This window comes from Tenrec ecaudatus, chromosome 18 (genome assembly GCF_050624435.1).
Source record: "Tenrec ecaudatus isolate mTenEca1 chromosome 18, mTenEca1.hap1, whole genome shotgun sequence".
Taxonomy (NCBI): Eukaryota; Metazoa; Chordata; class Mammalia; order Afrosoricida; family Tenrecidae; genus Tenrec; species Tenrec ecaudatus.
Window position 1 is genome coordinate 19,380,529 of NC_134547.1, and position 15,688 is coordinate 19,396,216.

The window sequence follows — 15,688 nt, forward strand, 5'->3', positions numbered from 1 at the left end:
GGGCGGGGGAAGGGGAGGAGCGCGCGCAGTGTTACCAAGGGCAACGGGCCTGGCGGGGTCTGGGAGCGGGCCTCCTGCCCCACAGGGGGCAGTCTCGTGCTCGCGTACCTCAGCGTCCGTGAACTAAGTCACAATTCCTTATTCTGGCGTTCAGGCGCTCCTCCCCGTGCCCCCACCTGCATGCTCGGTGACCTAAGGGCCTTTGCCCACCTGTGCTGCTGACCGTAAGATTCAGAGTTGGGATTTAGGGATCTGGAGCTTCAGCTTTCTCACCACACCATTCCCTGAGCCTGTTATTTCATCTCTCAAATGGTAATATGAATCTCTTTCTCTCCATTCGGGCCACAGCTTCCCCCTCCCCCCCTACAAACTCACTGCTATTAAGTTGGTGCCAACTCATGGTGACTACCCAACAGGGCCGGGCAGAACTGACCTTGTGAGTTTCCGATACTATAACTGTTTATAGGAGTAGAAAACTCGGTCTTTCTCCTGCAGAGCGGCTAGTGATTTCCAACTGCAGACCTTGTAGATCGCAGCCCCATGCTTAACCAGGGCACCACCAGGGAGCTACATTCACTGTCCACTGCCTTCGACATAATGACCCTATAGGACAGAGTAGAACTACTCTATAGGGTTTCTGAAGCTGTAGGTCTTTATTAAAAAAAAAACCAACCAAGCAAAACTCGGCTTCCATGGATTCCATGCTGACTCACAGCAGTCCCCTGTGGATTTCCAGGCTATAACTATTTACGGGAGTAGGAAGCCCAGTCATTCTGCCAAGGAGCTGGTGGTGGTGATTTCGAAAGGCCCACCCTTCAGATCACCACCCCCTGCATATGTTGCTATGCCAATAGTAGATCTTTATAGGAGTAGATAATTTCACCTTGCTCTGATGGAGCCTCTGGGGAGTTTGAACCACCGGTTTGGCAGTCAACAGTCCATCACTTCATCCATGGCACCACTAGGGACTGATTTTTGAAGGAGCTAAAGTGCACATAAAGAGGCAGTTGTTGCTATTACTATTGTGGTAATTCATTCATTGGGGCATGGAAATAATCAGCCTGGGGACTGACTGGAAGATAAGGCTTGTTAAAGGATGGGAAAGAATTGGAGACAGTTGGAAGTGTAGCGTTCCAGGCAGGAAGCATGGGAAATGAACGGAAGTCAGGTCTATGTTGGCACTAGGAAGGCAAGTCAAGGAAAGGTTCAAACCAGGCAGAGGGATTTGAAAGATACCTCCAGTGTGAGCAAGATTAGGGGTTAAAGAGTCCAGAGAAGCAGCTAGGGCTAAAGACTCAGGTTGCCCCAGAGTGGGACTGGGGAGGGGGTTAGGTGGAGGGATGTCCAAGGGACCAGGTGAACAAAGTCCTGGGACTGGTTATCCACAGAGATGGGAGAAGTCGAATGCCCCAGAAGAGACAACACCCCCCCCCCCCACCAGTCTGGGAGATTAGGGAGGAAGGTGGTATGGCCTCCCCAAGAAGGAGACCCAGAAGAGGAAGAGTTTGGAAAGATGTCCCAGTGCATTGTGGGACATCCAATGGCAGCATCCAGAATCCCCTGGTTCTGGAGCTTAAAAAAATATATTGGGACTGGAGATCAAGATTTTGAGGATGATCTACAATGGCAATGAAACTATGGGCGTTCTTGAGGCAACTTGGGAAAGGTATGAAGCAAGAATGGTAACAAGGAGCTGACAGCTCTGAGAAACTGGGACACTTGATACTCAGTGGAGACTGAGAAGGAGCATCCCAAAAGAGAGAATGAAAGAGAGAGGGAGAGGGAGAGAGAGCGGGAGGGGGAGGGGGAGGGAGAGAGATAGAGATAGATATTGTACAACACATTCCAGGAGGATAGATGAGGAGATGGGGTTATAGGATCTACACTATTTTAGATGAATGGAAGGTTGGGATTTGAGCAGAAATTTTAAAGTATAAAGGAGCAAGCCATGAAGATATTAGGGAAAGAAGGCTTCAGGAAGAGGGAGAGGCCAGTGCAAAGGCCCTGTGGTAGGCTCATTCACGGAATCACTAAGAAGTCAGCATGGCTGAGGCAAGAGTTCCCAAGAAGAGAGCATTGTGAGACAATGTCTCAGAGGTAATAGAGGAAGAGTGACAGAGAGCTTACAGTATTAAAGGCCTTTGGGAGAAAGATAGAGTTTTCTACTGTCAAGACTGACAGTCGCAGAAACCCACAGGGCAGTTCTACTCTGTCCTCTGGGACTGCTAGGAATCACAGTGGGCTCGATGGCAGTGAATCTGGTTTGGAAAGACCTTTAGTTTTGATGTGACTGCTGCAGAAATCATAGGTGAGTTCCGAGTGGGGAGGGACGTGATCTGGCAGGAGCCCGGAGTTAGGGAGGAAGCTACTGTGTTAATCCAGATAGACTAGAGCAGTGGTTCTCAACCTGTGGGTCGTGACCCCTTTTGGGACCTAATGACCCTTTCACAGCCGTTGCCCAATTCATAATAGTAGCAAAATGACAGGAAGTAGCTACAAAAATAATTTTATGGTTGGGGGGGTCACCACAACATGAGGAACTATATTAAAGGGTCTCGGCATTAGAAAGGTTGAGAACCACTGGGCTAGAGAAACAAATCTATAGACACATGTGCATAAGAAAGAGGTTTATATATGAGAACAACTGAATATTGAGAAAACATCTCAGCCCAGGCCAGATCAAGCCCTTAAGTCCGATATTAGACCACATGTTCTATACCAATTTATAAAGTTCTCTTCTGACTCACGAAACACATGCAGTGATGCAGGAAGATCACAGGCCAGTGGGTGGGAAGTCTTGTGGATCCAGTGGCATACGCATCTCAGCGCTGGCAGGGGTTTCCATGTGGTTCCTTCAGCTCTGAAACTGACTGCCTCTGGGTAGCTTCATGTGGCTTCTCCTCAGGAGACAGAGAGAGAGGGAGACAGAGAGAGACAGAGAGAGACTCCCACCTCTAAGAAGGAGTACATGAGCTTCCAGAATGCTCAGGAGAAGGCCATGCCCACACAGAGACCTCATTGTCTATGACCCAACTGACAGACTAGACTCCACCCCCTCGCTCTTAATCCTGTCAAGTCCCAAATTGACACCAGGTTATGTAACCACCACAGCTACTTCAGCAGTTCCGGCAGGAGATGAAGATGGGCAGGACCAGGGAAGGGGCTGCACAGGGGACAGAAGTGTGCGTGCTTTAGTTATACTGAGAAGCTCGGGTCTGACGAGGTCTGATGCATATATGGTTCAAGAGGAAAGAGAAGGGCCAAGGGTGCATCTTCAACCTCCAAGTCAACATGCTCCTCTAAGAGTTCCAGAAGATAGCCAGGCTGGAGATATCATTGGAGCATTCCCATGAAAAAGCTGTGTGAGCTCTGGTAGCATAATGGTCATGCATTGGGTTGCTAACCGGAAGATCAGCACTTCGAAACCACCAGCCGCTCCAAGGGAGAAAGATGAGGCTTTCTACTCCGTTCAAGAGTTACAGTCTGAGAAACATACAGGGACCCTTCTGCCCCGTCTTATTGGGTCTCTATGAGTCAGAAGTAACTCAGTGGCAGTGAGTTTGGTGTTTGGTTTATTAAAAACCAAGGGCGTGGATAAGATCAGGAAGCGTGATGGTCAAGAACAGGTGAGCAGGGCCCGAGCCGCGGGGCCCTCAACACTCAGTGAAGAAATCGTCAACCAGAGGAGGAAGGAGGACAGCGAGTGTGGGGTCCTGAAGGCCAAGGGAAGAGTGTAGGGAGGGAGAGGGAGGGAGGGATTGTGTCAGGTGGACCTGAGGTGGCAGAGGACTTGAGCGGGCAAAAACCAACTAAACTCACTGCCAGCGAGTTGCTCCTGCCTCAGCAACCTTGTCGCCCAGGGTGAAACTCTGCCCTGTGGGTTTCCGAGACTGGAACTCTTTACCAGAGTAGAACGCCCTGTCCTTCTCCCTCGGAGCGGCCGCTGGTTTCGACTGGCTGCCCTGGCTGTAACCACCAGGTCCCATGTGTGCCTGGAATGCAGGGGAGGAGGGCAAATTTGATTGGAGAGGGTTTAGGAGCAAACTAAACGGGAGGCAGCAACCACAGGTGGGTCTTGGGAGACGTTTGGCTGAAACAGGAAGGAAACTGAATAGAAAAATAGGGGTTCTCATCTCTAAGGTGGGAGAAGTTATATCGGCTATAGGCGGAAGGGAAGGAGCCAGTACACACCAAACTCCCTGCCTTTGGGTCCATTCCGACTCACTGGGACCCTGCAGAACACAGAAGAACTGCCCCGGTGGGTGTCCAAGGCTTTAACTCTTTGCAGGAAGGTAAAGTATCATCTTTCACATGAGAAGTAGCTGGTGGTTTCAAACGGCTCACCTTGTGGTTAGCAGTCCAACACATAAAGGGCCAGTTAACCGCCCTCCCCCCAAAAGCAAACACCTGGACATTGAGTTGCTTCCAACTCATAGTGACCCTATAGAATTGGATAGACCTGCCCCTGTGGTTGTCCAAGACTCTCTTTATGGAAATAGAAAGCCCCGCCTTTCTCTAATAGAACTGCAGGGTAGTTTCGAACTGCTGACTTGATGGTTAGTAAGTAGTCCACCGCACTTTAAGGGCCAGTACACCGAAAAGACCGAACTCACTGCTACTGAGCTGCTGCCAACTCACAGCGATCTAGAACAGAGTAGAATTGCCCCTGTCACTCTTGTTTAAAAACACCAAACTCGCTGCCATCCAGTCAATGCTGATAGTGATTCCCAGTGGGCTTCCGAGACCGAGACTGGAACTGTTTACAAGTGTAGAAAGTCCAGTCTTTCTCCTACAGACTGCCGGTGGTTTCAAACCTCCGACCCTGCGGATCACAGCCCAACCCATAACCACTGCACCACCTTTCTGGAAGTAGAAAGTCCTTTCTTTCTGGGGTGGAGCTGCCTGGTGGAGATGAGAGGGAGAGAGGGGGTGAGAGAGATAGAAGAGTTGCCTGACGCCGGTGGGGAATTCTCAGGAGTGGGGTGGCGTAGGGGGTGCAGGGCAGGGCCTGTAGGTGTGCCATTTGGTATGGCGGGAAGTCCCTCTACACTAGAACTCACTGCCAGGGCGTAGAGGTAGACTCAGTTCCCGAGCCAAGCCCGGGTGGAAATGCTCCTTTGTTGTTTGCTCGGTGATGGCCATGTGACCTTCTTAGATGGGCACATTATTTCCCTCTCTACAGCAGCTAGGACACTTTATTGATTTCTTGGAATTTATGTGTGTAAGTAGCTTACATTATCTAGGAATTTCATTGCAGGATGGGGAAATAATATTTCCGAGGAATACAACATATTCTTAGTAAAAAAAAAATAAAGCAGCAAGGTGGGAGGAGGCGGGGGCGGGCGGGGCAGGAGTACGGTGGGAAGATGAGTAAGTGGTCTGACTGGCCCTAGGACCTCATAGGTCGTGGTCAGGCCCATTGAGGTTGAATAAATGCCAGGGGGTGGGGATCGCTATCACAGAGCCTCCTTCTAGGTCCATGTCCCCAACACCAAGGCCAACAATCTGACCCACAAAACTCTTTCAGCCCTGTCCCCGCCTCACCCCTGTTTTCAGCTGTTACTGTGGCTCCTGATTTTTGGAGACCCCCCTGTGGGCTCCGTGGGGGTTTTTTTTTTTGGATGGTTCGCTCTTTGTAAACAGACGACAGGTCTTTCTTTCGTGATGCCTGGCGATGGATTCGACAGCCAGGAGACACCCAAAGGTTGGCAGTCCAAAGCAGACAACGTTCTTCGTGCCACGGAGGAACCCTGGTTAGAGGCTCCAGGAGGAGGAGGAGGAGAAGGAGGAAGAGGAGGAGGAGGGGGGGTAGAATGAAGAGCTCATTATGAACATGGAGGATGTGTTATCTGTCCTGGAAGAAGTACAGTCAGAGTGCTCCTTAGAGGCAAGGGTGGGGAGACTTGGTCTCACGAACTTCGGCTGTGGTGTCCGCAGGGACCCGTTCCTGGAGAAGGTCCTCGTGCTTGGTAAAAGAGAGGGACAGAGAAGGAGATGAAGGCTCTCGAGGAGATGGTGGATGGACACCACAGTGGCGGCAACCCTGGGCTCAAGCCCAACACTCGCTGTGAGGATGGCGCTGGACCAGGACTTGCTTCATCTCTTGTACATCCAGTCGCTATGAGTTGGAACCTAACACCGGCATTCCCTGGAAGCAGGAGCCCGGGTGCGGCAGTTAAAGTGCTCGCCTGTGGCGGAAAGGTCGGCAGTTCTTATCCACCGACTGCTTCTCTTGAGGCAGATTTGCAGTCTGCTTCCCTAGAGGTTTATATGACACCGTTGAAACACACAACTTTCCTCTAGTTCTTTAATGCTCTCCCCCTCACGTTCTACCTACAAATCCAGCTAGACCAGAGCATGTACACAGGTACAGGTAAGAGTCTGAAACACAGGGAATCCAGGACAGAGAAACCCCTCAGGACCAATAGTGAGAGTAGCAATACCAGGATGGTAAGGGAAAGGTGGGGGGAGAAAAGGGGAACCGATCACAAGGATCTACATATAACCCCCTCGCTGTGGGATGGACAACAGAAAAGAGGGTGAAGGGAGACAATGGTTGGTGTAAGACATGAGAAAAAAATAGTCATTTATAAATTATTAAGGGTTCATGAAGGAGGGTGGGGAAGTGAGGGGAAAAAACGAGGAACCGATACCAAGGGCTCAAGTAGAAAGCAAATGTTTTCAGAATGATGATGGCAACAAATGTACAAATGTGCTTGGCACAATGGATGGATGTATGGATTGTGATAAGAGCTGTAAGAGCCCCCAATAGAATGACATAAAAAAAAAAACCAACCAATGCTAAAAATAAACATTAGCAAAGATAAAACAAACAAACAGTAACAAAACCAAAACCCTATGCAGGGAAGTGTCCTACTCTGTCCTATAGGGTGGCTGTGAGTAGAAATTCGACAGGACAGCCAGGGGTTGGGTTGGGTTGTAGTTACTGAGGAGACTGTGAGGCATAATGGTGACGTGTTTAGCCACTGACTGAAAGACAGGCTTCCCAAACCCACCCAGGGGTTCTGACGGAGAGAAGACCTGATTTATTCCCATCAAGATTGCCTGCTGCTATCGAGGTGATTTGGGCTCAGAGCAACCTTACGGAGGGTCTCGGAGGCTGTCAATGTTTACAGGAGCAGACAGCGCACCCCCCCCCACCCCCAGGTGCTGATGGATTTGAACCGCCAGCCTTGTGATGAGCAGTCCAATGCCTAACACACAGCACCACCAGGTAAAGATCTTCCTGTAAAGAGCAGAGCCTAGGAAACCCCAGGAGGAGGTTCTACTCTGTTACAGGGCTCCCTGTGAGGCGGGCTGGCAGGCAGCAACAGGTCATTGGGCGTTCCCGGGTGGTGCTAACTGCAAGGCTGAGAGAGGAGATTCGATTCAGTCACAGGTCCAGGTGGGTTGCAGGCAGCAAAGTTACTGTATATACTTGTGTAGAAGCTGAGTTTTAAGCACATTAAAATAATCATTTTATCGGGGGCTCATACAACTCTTATCACAATCATACAGACATCAATTGTCAAGCATATCTGTACATTCGTTGCCTTCATTCTCAAAATATTTGCTCTCCACTTAAGCTCTTGGTATCAGCTCCTCATTCCCCTCGCCCCTCTTTGTTCCCCCTTCACTTTCAGCACATTTTAATGCAGTTTGTGTGGTAAAATTAGACGCCTCGGCTGATATTTGGGTTGGCTTATACTCGAGTACATACGGTAATTTCTGGGTGCAGCCGGGCTGAGGCTATCAGGTGCATCAGCCCCAGCTCAGGGCCTAGCGGCCTAGTACACTGTACAGAAATGAGGCATGGGCTGGGCCCCTCTTGGGTGGAGACATAGGCTCGGGCCTTCTGGATTAATTGGCATCGTCAGAGTGGCAGATGGTTCTTTCCGGTTGTCATCGTTGTGGTTTGCCGATTCCTTTGTGGTTGTCCCTGTCCTTGGTTTGCTGGTTTCGGACAAAGGCTCATTCTTTTCTGGGTGCACAGAACTTTTTACAGGGTCAGCCCTGGGCTGGGCCCGGGGGGCAAACGTGGAGGAACTTTGGCTTCCCAGCAGACTTGATTAAGCCTTCCACTAACCGAAACATTGGAAGTTCAAGCCTTCCTAGAAGGGACCCCCGGAAGAAAGGGCGGGTGCGAGGTACTTCTGAACCCCGGTGGAGCACAGTTCTATTCTGACACACGTGTGGTCGCCAGGAGTCAGAATCAACTTGGCCTCCGCTTGAAATGGCCTTTGCGGGGTGATGCTCCCTTACCCTCCTTAGCGCTTCGCATCAGAGAGGTGCCGTTACTCAGCCAGGGTCACAGAGCAGGCAGTGTTCGAACCCTGGACTCCGGGACTGCAGAGCCAGGAAGGTCCAGGCTGACAAGGGGAAGGAAAGAGGGGAGGGGCCCCGGTGACAGTTGTCCCCGGGCGGGCATAAACAGGATGTGGTGTTGGATGAAACCTTCCCCTGTGCCCGCCTCCCCACAGCCCTGGTCCCCACCTCTACAAGACAGCAGAACTGTGAACAGAAGAGCCCTCTGAAGAGAAGCACTATGGTCAGAGGGCCGGGGGTCGTGTGGGAAGGGCTGGGGCTGGGAGGGGGCTTGGGCGAAGGCTGGACGGCGGCTGGAGGCCACAAACAGGAAGGAGGACTCATAAAGGGCCCTGTTGGGAAAGAGAGATGGCGGTTCCGGGTTTAGAGGCAGGCCAGCAGGTCCCTGGGGTCCTCAGTGTCTGCCAGGGAGCCAATGGGGACTGACCTCGGTTCTGGGTTTAGAGGCAGGCCAGCAGGTCCCTGGGGTCCTCAGTGTTTGCCAGGGAGCCAGTGGGAACTGACCTCAAACCCCATGCTGCTCCCCAAGTTGGGTGCCCCGGGAAGGGACCCCTTTGCTGAACTTGCATGGGGGCATCACGGGGGCCAGCGTGTCCTTGTCCTCCCAAGGGAACGGGGACACTGAGGTTTGGGGGGGCGGGCAGGGGCGGGGACGGAGGCCAGCTCAGTCTCCCTGGGTTCCTCGGGCAGTCTGACTCCTTGGTGGTGTGCGAGGTGGACCCCGAGCTAAAGGAGAAGCTGAGGAAGTTCCGCTTCCGAAAGGAGACAGACAATGCGGCCATTATCAGTGAGTGGCTGGGCCCCCCCCATAGGGTGGGGACAGGTAGGGAGGGCAGACTGAGTCTAACCCCATCTCCCTTCCCCCCCCCCCCCAGTGAAGGTGGACAAAGACCGGCAGATGGTGGTACTGGAGGAAGAATTCCAGGTGAGGGTCAGGGGCAAACGGGGTCCTAGGAGGTCCAGTGACTGGGAGACCCAAGGGGCTGGAACTGATGGGAAGAACTCGGCATCTGGAGCCAGAAAGACCTAGTGTCTGTTTACTCCTTGTAAATGGGACTCATAACAGCATCCACATTGTTTGAGTTTATCATTTGCCTGAGTGTCCAGCAAGGCCTGGCTCATGTATAGCAATAAAGTAATGATGATCAACATTCCAATAGCAATCATTGATTGGCACTCGTGTGAGCTCCCAGAGAAGTTAACAAATGTTCTCGGAAACCATGGGCCTCAGCGTCTTTATCTGTAGCAGGGGGTGGCGGGGGACAAAGATAAGGCTGACGTTAGAGTGTTGCAGACCCATGGAGGTGGGGTGGGGTGGAATGGGGGGGGCTGTCTGAGCAGCGGGCGATGGGGACTGGCTGGGGCTGGGCTCCTGGGTCTGCTGAGAGGAAGCTTCGGGAAATGGTTCCAATTTGCACCTTGATTTCTCTCTGAATTCCGTGCTCTTTGTTTATGTGAGGCCGCTGGCCTTCAGTTTCCTTGTCAGTAAAATGGGGGTACATAATCCGGGATTAAAAACAGGGCTCTGGGGAGGTCCAGTGCGTTTGTCCAGGTGTGTTTCTCAGAGCAGATGTCCATTTCACCGCCCCGTCTTTCCTTGTCTCCTGCTTCTTGCTTCAGAACATTTCTCCAGAGGAGCTGAAACTGGAGTTACCTGAGAGACAGCCCAGGTACCCTGTGAGAAGAGGGACGGACAGACTGCACATGGGTTTTATTCCTGAGCTCAGCATCTCTGAGGCCAAGCGTTCAGACCTGGGGGATTTCTTGTTGGTTTGCTAATATTTGATGGTCGAGTTTTATGCTGATGGACACATAGGACATTAGTGTATCGTTTGCTTTTTGGGGGAGGGGGGTACACTTTTTCTGGCCTTGTTCTCAAGGTTAAAGGTTACAGTTGCTTCCCTTTCACTGGCATTGCGCCATCTTTGAGCGTTTGGCCGCCTCCCCTGTGAACCCACGGGGAGCCGGCTGCTCTCTGCCCACGTGCTTCTCTGGAAACAGGTGTGTTTCTATTTTCCATCTTGACTGGGGTCCATTTGGGGTTCCATGAGGGCTTTGAAAGGTGTCCTGGCAGCCGGGTTGGTGACACACCGGGCAGCTAACCGCAAGGCCAGCAGTTCGAAACCACCAGCTGCCCTGTGAGAGAAAGCCGGGGCTTTCTATTCTGCAGAGTCACCACTTCGGAAACCCACAGGGACCGCTCTGTTAGGGTCGCTGTGAGTCAGAATTGCCCCGATGGCAGTGAGTTTTATTTTTTCTGCTTTTCTGAGAGGGGAGGTGTCAAAGGAGCCCCGGCGACATCATGGTGAAGAGCTCAGCTGCTGACCAAGAGGTCGGGGACTGGAATCCACTCCTCAGTGGCTCTGGGGACAACCGGATGATCTGCTTATGTCAGCATTACGGCCCAGGAAACCCTTTGGGAAGCTCTGTGCCGCCTGTAGCGTGGCTGTGAGTCCAGATCCACTCTACGGCAAACAAGGGCGCCACCGACAGGGTCTTGGAGGAGTCCCTGAGTGGCCCAGTGGGTTACACGTTGGGCTGCTAACTCCGAGGCCAGCAGTTCGACTCCACCCATCCGCTCTATGGGAGGAAGATGAGGCTTCCTACTCCTCTGAGGATTTGCAGACTCAGAATCCCAAGGGAACAGTTCTGCCCTGTCCCCCAGCGAAGCTATGCTATGCGCCAGAATCCACTCGATAGCCGAGCCAACTGAAAAGTCGGACGTTGGAACCCGGAGGCACCGCCACAGGCAGGTCTGGTGATCGCTTCTGGAAATCCAGCCTCGGAAGACCCTTCTGGAGCCCCGTCCTCCCCCGACACACGTGGGCTCGCCAGGAGCCAGAGTCCCCTGCACGGCACGTGGTGGCTTTTCCTTGCAGGATTCTTCGCCTCCACCCCAGGTTCTAGGCGAGTCAAGTCAGCCAAGGACAGCCAGGGGTCACACCCTGAGTGTGTTCTAAGGGTGACAGGGAACCCGTTAGTGCCAGCCTGCGTCCCCTGAACAAGCTCAGTAGTTCAAAACCACCAGCCCCTCCCTGGGAGAAAGACGAGGCTTTACAGCCTCACACCCACAAGGACAGTTTTACTCGGTCCCTGTGGTGGTCAGGTGCCATCGAGTCGGCGCCAATGCGTAGTGACCTGTGCACGAGAGAAGGGAACGCTGCCCGTCCTGCGCCGTCCTTCCCATTGTTTTCAGGTTTGGGCCACTGTGTCCATCCATCTCCGTGAGGACCTTCCTCTCCTTGTCTGTCCCTCTCTTTTACCGACATGATGCCCCTCTCCAGGGACTGGTCTCTCCCGACACCATGTCCACAGTAGGGGAGACAAGGTCGGGCCATCCTTGCCTCTTAGGAGCACTCAGGCTGTGCTTTTTCCAAAGCAGACTTGTTTGTCCTGTTGACAGGGCCATGGTACGTTCAGCATTCTGCAGTCACACTGCCATTCAAAAGCATCCCTTCCTCAGTCTTCCTGAGCCCACGTCCACCTTTCACAGGCACAGGAGGCGACGGAAAATGCCACGGCTCTACTGTGTCCTGTAGCGCGGCCCGAAGGGGCCCTGGCGGAGGAGTGGCTATGTTGTTGTGGTCCGAAAGGTCGGTGATTGGAAACCATGGAGCTTTCTACTCCCAGAAACAGTTAAGTCTCGGAAACTCACAGGGGCAGGTCTACCCTGGCAAGGGCCTCTATGAGTCGGCATTGACTCGAGGGTGCCCTCCACTGAATGGAGCCTGTGGCACGTTGAATCAAGCCCGCCCAGACGACCTAGAACCTTCTCAGAAACCCCAGGGATTCATGGGTAGCCCAGTGCCATGCACTCAGGGGTGGGGGGCCTTGCCCTAAGGGGTTCAACCTCTCCTGCTGCCTCCTTGTTGAATAGCAATCAGTCTATCTGTGCACAAGTCTGGTCAGGAAAGGCTGGTGGGACACAGCACGTGCTGGGGGCCTGGGGTTCTGAAAAGCTGGACACCTGAAGTGTCAGTCACTTGCTCCCCTCCCCGGCCAGTGACCGTGCCTGCCCTCCCCAGGTTGGTTGAGTGGAGCGTGCACCCCTGAATGACAGGCCTCAGGGCTGCCTCCCCGCATCCCTCCTACCCCTGAGGGGCTGCCCACCCTGTGAGAATCCCCAGCCCCCAGAGAGTTCGACATCAGACAGCAAAGACAAACCATCAGGAGAGGCCAAAGGTTCCCTGATGGCACAGTAGGCTAAGGGTTGGGCTGCAAACTGAAAGGTCAGCAGTTCAAACCCACCAGAGGAAGGCAGACTGCATCTGTCGAGGTTTACAGCTTCAGAAACTGAGGTTATTCTGTGTTAGACCCCCACTTGACGGCAATGGGGAGCAGAGAGGCCTAGAGAGAGAGACAGTGTGGCAGAAAAGAAAAAGCCCCCTTTCTGCTTTTTTTCTGAACAAGGAGCCACACCTTATCATTCTTCTAGTTGGCCGGGCCCAGCCAACGAGAGCTCGCCCTTCCCTCAGCCAGCTCAGAGTGTTGGGCCAGTGTTGGACTGGGGCTGGTGCCTGCCCCGAATTTCTTGGCCTCCCATCTTTCCTTTACCCCTCAAACCTTGGCCAGTGACTTCACCACTCTGCATCCAGTTCCCACCCACTTCCCACTCCTGTAACACTCTCTGCCATGAAGTCGATTCTGACCCAGAGTGGACAATTAGAATGGATCCTTAGGGTTTCTGAGACTGTCACGATAGGGGCGGGCAGCCTCGTCTTTCTCCCATAGCCGGTGGATTTGAACTACCCATCTTTGGGTCAGCAGTCCAGTGTTGACCGCCACAGTGCTGCCAGCCTTCATTTTGTCACCTGGAGGACTCAGATAACGAAGCACCCCAAAAGCAAGAAACAAAAACCCAACTCATTGCCACGGAGTCAATTCTTGACTCAAAGCAACCCTATCAGGTAGGGTAGAACTGCCTCTTAGGGGTTCCAAGCCAACAACTCCCCTTCTTTTTTTTAAATTAAAAGATCATTTTATTGGCACTTACAACTTCCATTACAATCCATACATCGATTGTATCAGGCATGTTTGTACATAGGTTGCCATCATTCTTTACTAGACATTTACTTTCTATTGAGCCCTTGGGATCAGCTCCCCCCCACCCTTATGCATGACCCCTTGAGAGATGATAAATTGATTCTTTTAAAAATTATTTTCATATCTCCCTTCCCCCATGGTTTCTGTTGTTCTTTCCCGGTATTCCCATTCCTGTTCCTGGATTCCATGTGTCGTGAGCTCTTATCTCTGTACCTGTGCACCTGTTCCGGTCTAGTCCGAAGTGAGAGGCAGCACTGGGGTCATGATGGGAGTGGGAGCGGTTGGGGGGTGAGGAAGCTTCAAGGAACCAAAGAAATATTGTGCATTCCATTGGTGTTTGACTGCACCCTGGTTGACTCATTCCTTCCCTTTGACCCCTCTGTGGGGCGATTGTTCCATTGTTTACAGATGGGCTTTGGATCTCTACTCCGAGCCCCCTCATTCTCAAAATTATGTTTTTGTTTGTTTGTCTGTTTGTTATGGGTCTTCTGGTGCCTGTTACCCGGTTCTGATGACACCTCATGATCGCACCCGGCTGGTGTGCTTCCTCCACAAGACTACAACTCTTTAGAGGATGATAAAGCCTCCTCTTTCTCCTGTGGAGCAGCTCATGGCTTTGAACTGCTGACCTTGCAGTTAGCGAATGACGTGTAACCACTACGCCACCAGACCTCCTTTGGATAACAATGACACCTCCTTCTCAGGGTTTTAAATCCAAACCCACTGCCATCAAGTCGATTCAAACTCAGAGCCATCTTTACAAGACCAGACAACTTGACCTTTCTCTCCTGGAGCAGCTGGGGGGTTCAAACTTCGGGCCTTGCAGCGAGTGGTCCCATGCATACCCCACTCCACCCCTGGGGCTCCTGCTGTAGGGTTTTAGAGAGCATCAAATAGGGCTCGTGATGTCCATCATTACCTTTAACCGGGTTGCTGTGATTGAGGGTGGCCTCCTGGGCCCCGGGTGTCAGCCCCAGGCTGCCGGACTCAGCCAAGACTTCTGAGGTGTGTCTTGGGTGGTGGGCATTTGGGCCTGGGCTCCAGGCCGAAGTCCTGAGCGGGGACCCTGTCTCGCTGGTGCAGGTTCGTGGTGTACAGCTACAAGTACGTGCACGGGGACGGCCGAGTGTCCTACCCTTTGTGCTTCATTTTCTCCAGCCCTGTGGGTAAGTGCCAGCTCCGTGGCTCCTGAGGAGGAGGGCTTAGGTTCTGACTCCTTGTGTGGGCGTGAGTGTGTGTGTGTGTGTGTGCAAGCAGGTGCAGCAGGTATGTGAGGGTCTGAGCAGGACCATTTGAGAGTGTGCGACTGTATGTGCCAGGGTGGGGGGGGGTGGGGGTGTCCAAAAGTTCGTGGGAAAATTCCATTACCTTTTAATTCTGTTTGCCACCGGCTCTTTTGAAGCGCCCCTCCCCCACAGGTGTATGCGGATCGGAGCGCGTGCGTGTTGATGGGTGTCGGTCGTGTGTGTCAGTCTCTGTGGGTATGGCCGGCTCGTGGCATGTGGAGGGCGTGGGTGTGTGGAATATTGGGATTGCTTAGTGCGTGCGTGTGCGTGTGTGTGAGTGGCGGGAGGGCAGTTCTGTGGGGGTGGGGGCTCAGCCGGTCACCCAGCCCACCCATTCCCCTGCTGATCCAGGGTCCTCTCTCCCCTGGCAGGTTGCAAGCCCGAGCAGCAGATGATGTACGCGGGCAGTAAGAACCGGCTCGTGCAGACCGCGGAGCTCACCAAGGTCTTGGGGCCGCGAGGAGGGGGTTTCGGGGTGGCGGGGAGCGGGGCTCCGGAGCCCATCCTGACGCGGAACCCCGACTTCCTGCGCAGGTGTTTGAAATCCGGACCACCGAGGACCTCACGGAGACCTGGCTTCAAGAGAAGTTGTCTTTCTTTCGCTGACCGCTAGCTGGGGAGCGGAGCTCCAGCTCTCGGAAGCTCCCCTCTTTTTCCTCCCGAGAGTCGGGGACTCAGACTTCTGCCTTTGTAAGACCCTAAAGAAATTAAACGTGCCTCTCGGTGCTGGCGGCGGCTCTGCATTCCCGGTGGATTCCGGCCGGCGGCCCCTCGTGCAGTACCAGGCTGCGGCCGGCAGAGGGCGAGCCGAGCCATGGCGCGGCGAGGGGAGCGGGGTCCCCAAGCAAACGTGCACCTGCTTCTTGGAAGGGGCGGGCAGGCGGGGCAGGGCGGGGCCAGCAGCGTTTCCTAGGGGACCGGGGAAACCTGGAGGAAGAGCCGAATCCGTGGACAGGTCCCCCCCAAAGGGAGCAAGGACATTTAGGCTCCTGGTAGTAAAGCAGGCCTGGCCTCTGCACCCTCCACTCCTCTCC

At 53.3% G+C, this 15,688-nt stretch overlaps 1 protein-coding gene across 1 annotated transcript; it reads left to right on the top strand.

Annotated features, from left to right (window-relative positions):
* Positions 1–165: 165 nt before the first annotated feature.
* On the top strand, positions 166–15,366 carry GMFG (glia maturation factor gamma). The gene is made up of 7 exons (XM_075537047.1): positions 166–312; positions 9,016–9,112; positions 9,201–9,250; positions 9,946–9,995; positions 14,452–14,534; positions 15,026–15,099; positions 15,189–15,366. Exons 1-7 carry the CDS (start codon positions 310–312, stop codon positions 15,258–15,260), a joined length of 429 nt encoding a protein of 142 aa, XP_075393162.1. The 5' UTR covers positions 166–309; the 3' UTR covers positions 15,261–15,366.
* Positions 15,367–15,688: the final 322 nt, after the last annotated feature.

Bases quoted from the DNA above. Each gene is read 5' to 3' on its own strand.
- GMFG (XM_075537047.1), top strand. The intron at 9,251-9,945 runs GTGAGGGTCAGG...TTCTTGCTTCAG, and splicing joins TACTGGAGGAAGAATTCCAG to AACATTTCTCCAGAGGAGCT. The intron at 9,996-14,451 runs GTACCCTGTGAG...TCGCTGGTGCAG, and splicing joins TTACCTGAGAGACAGCCCAG to GTTCGTGGTGTACAGCTACA.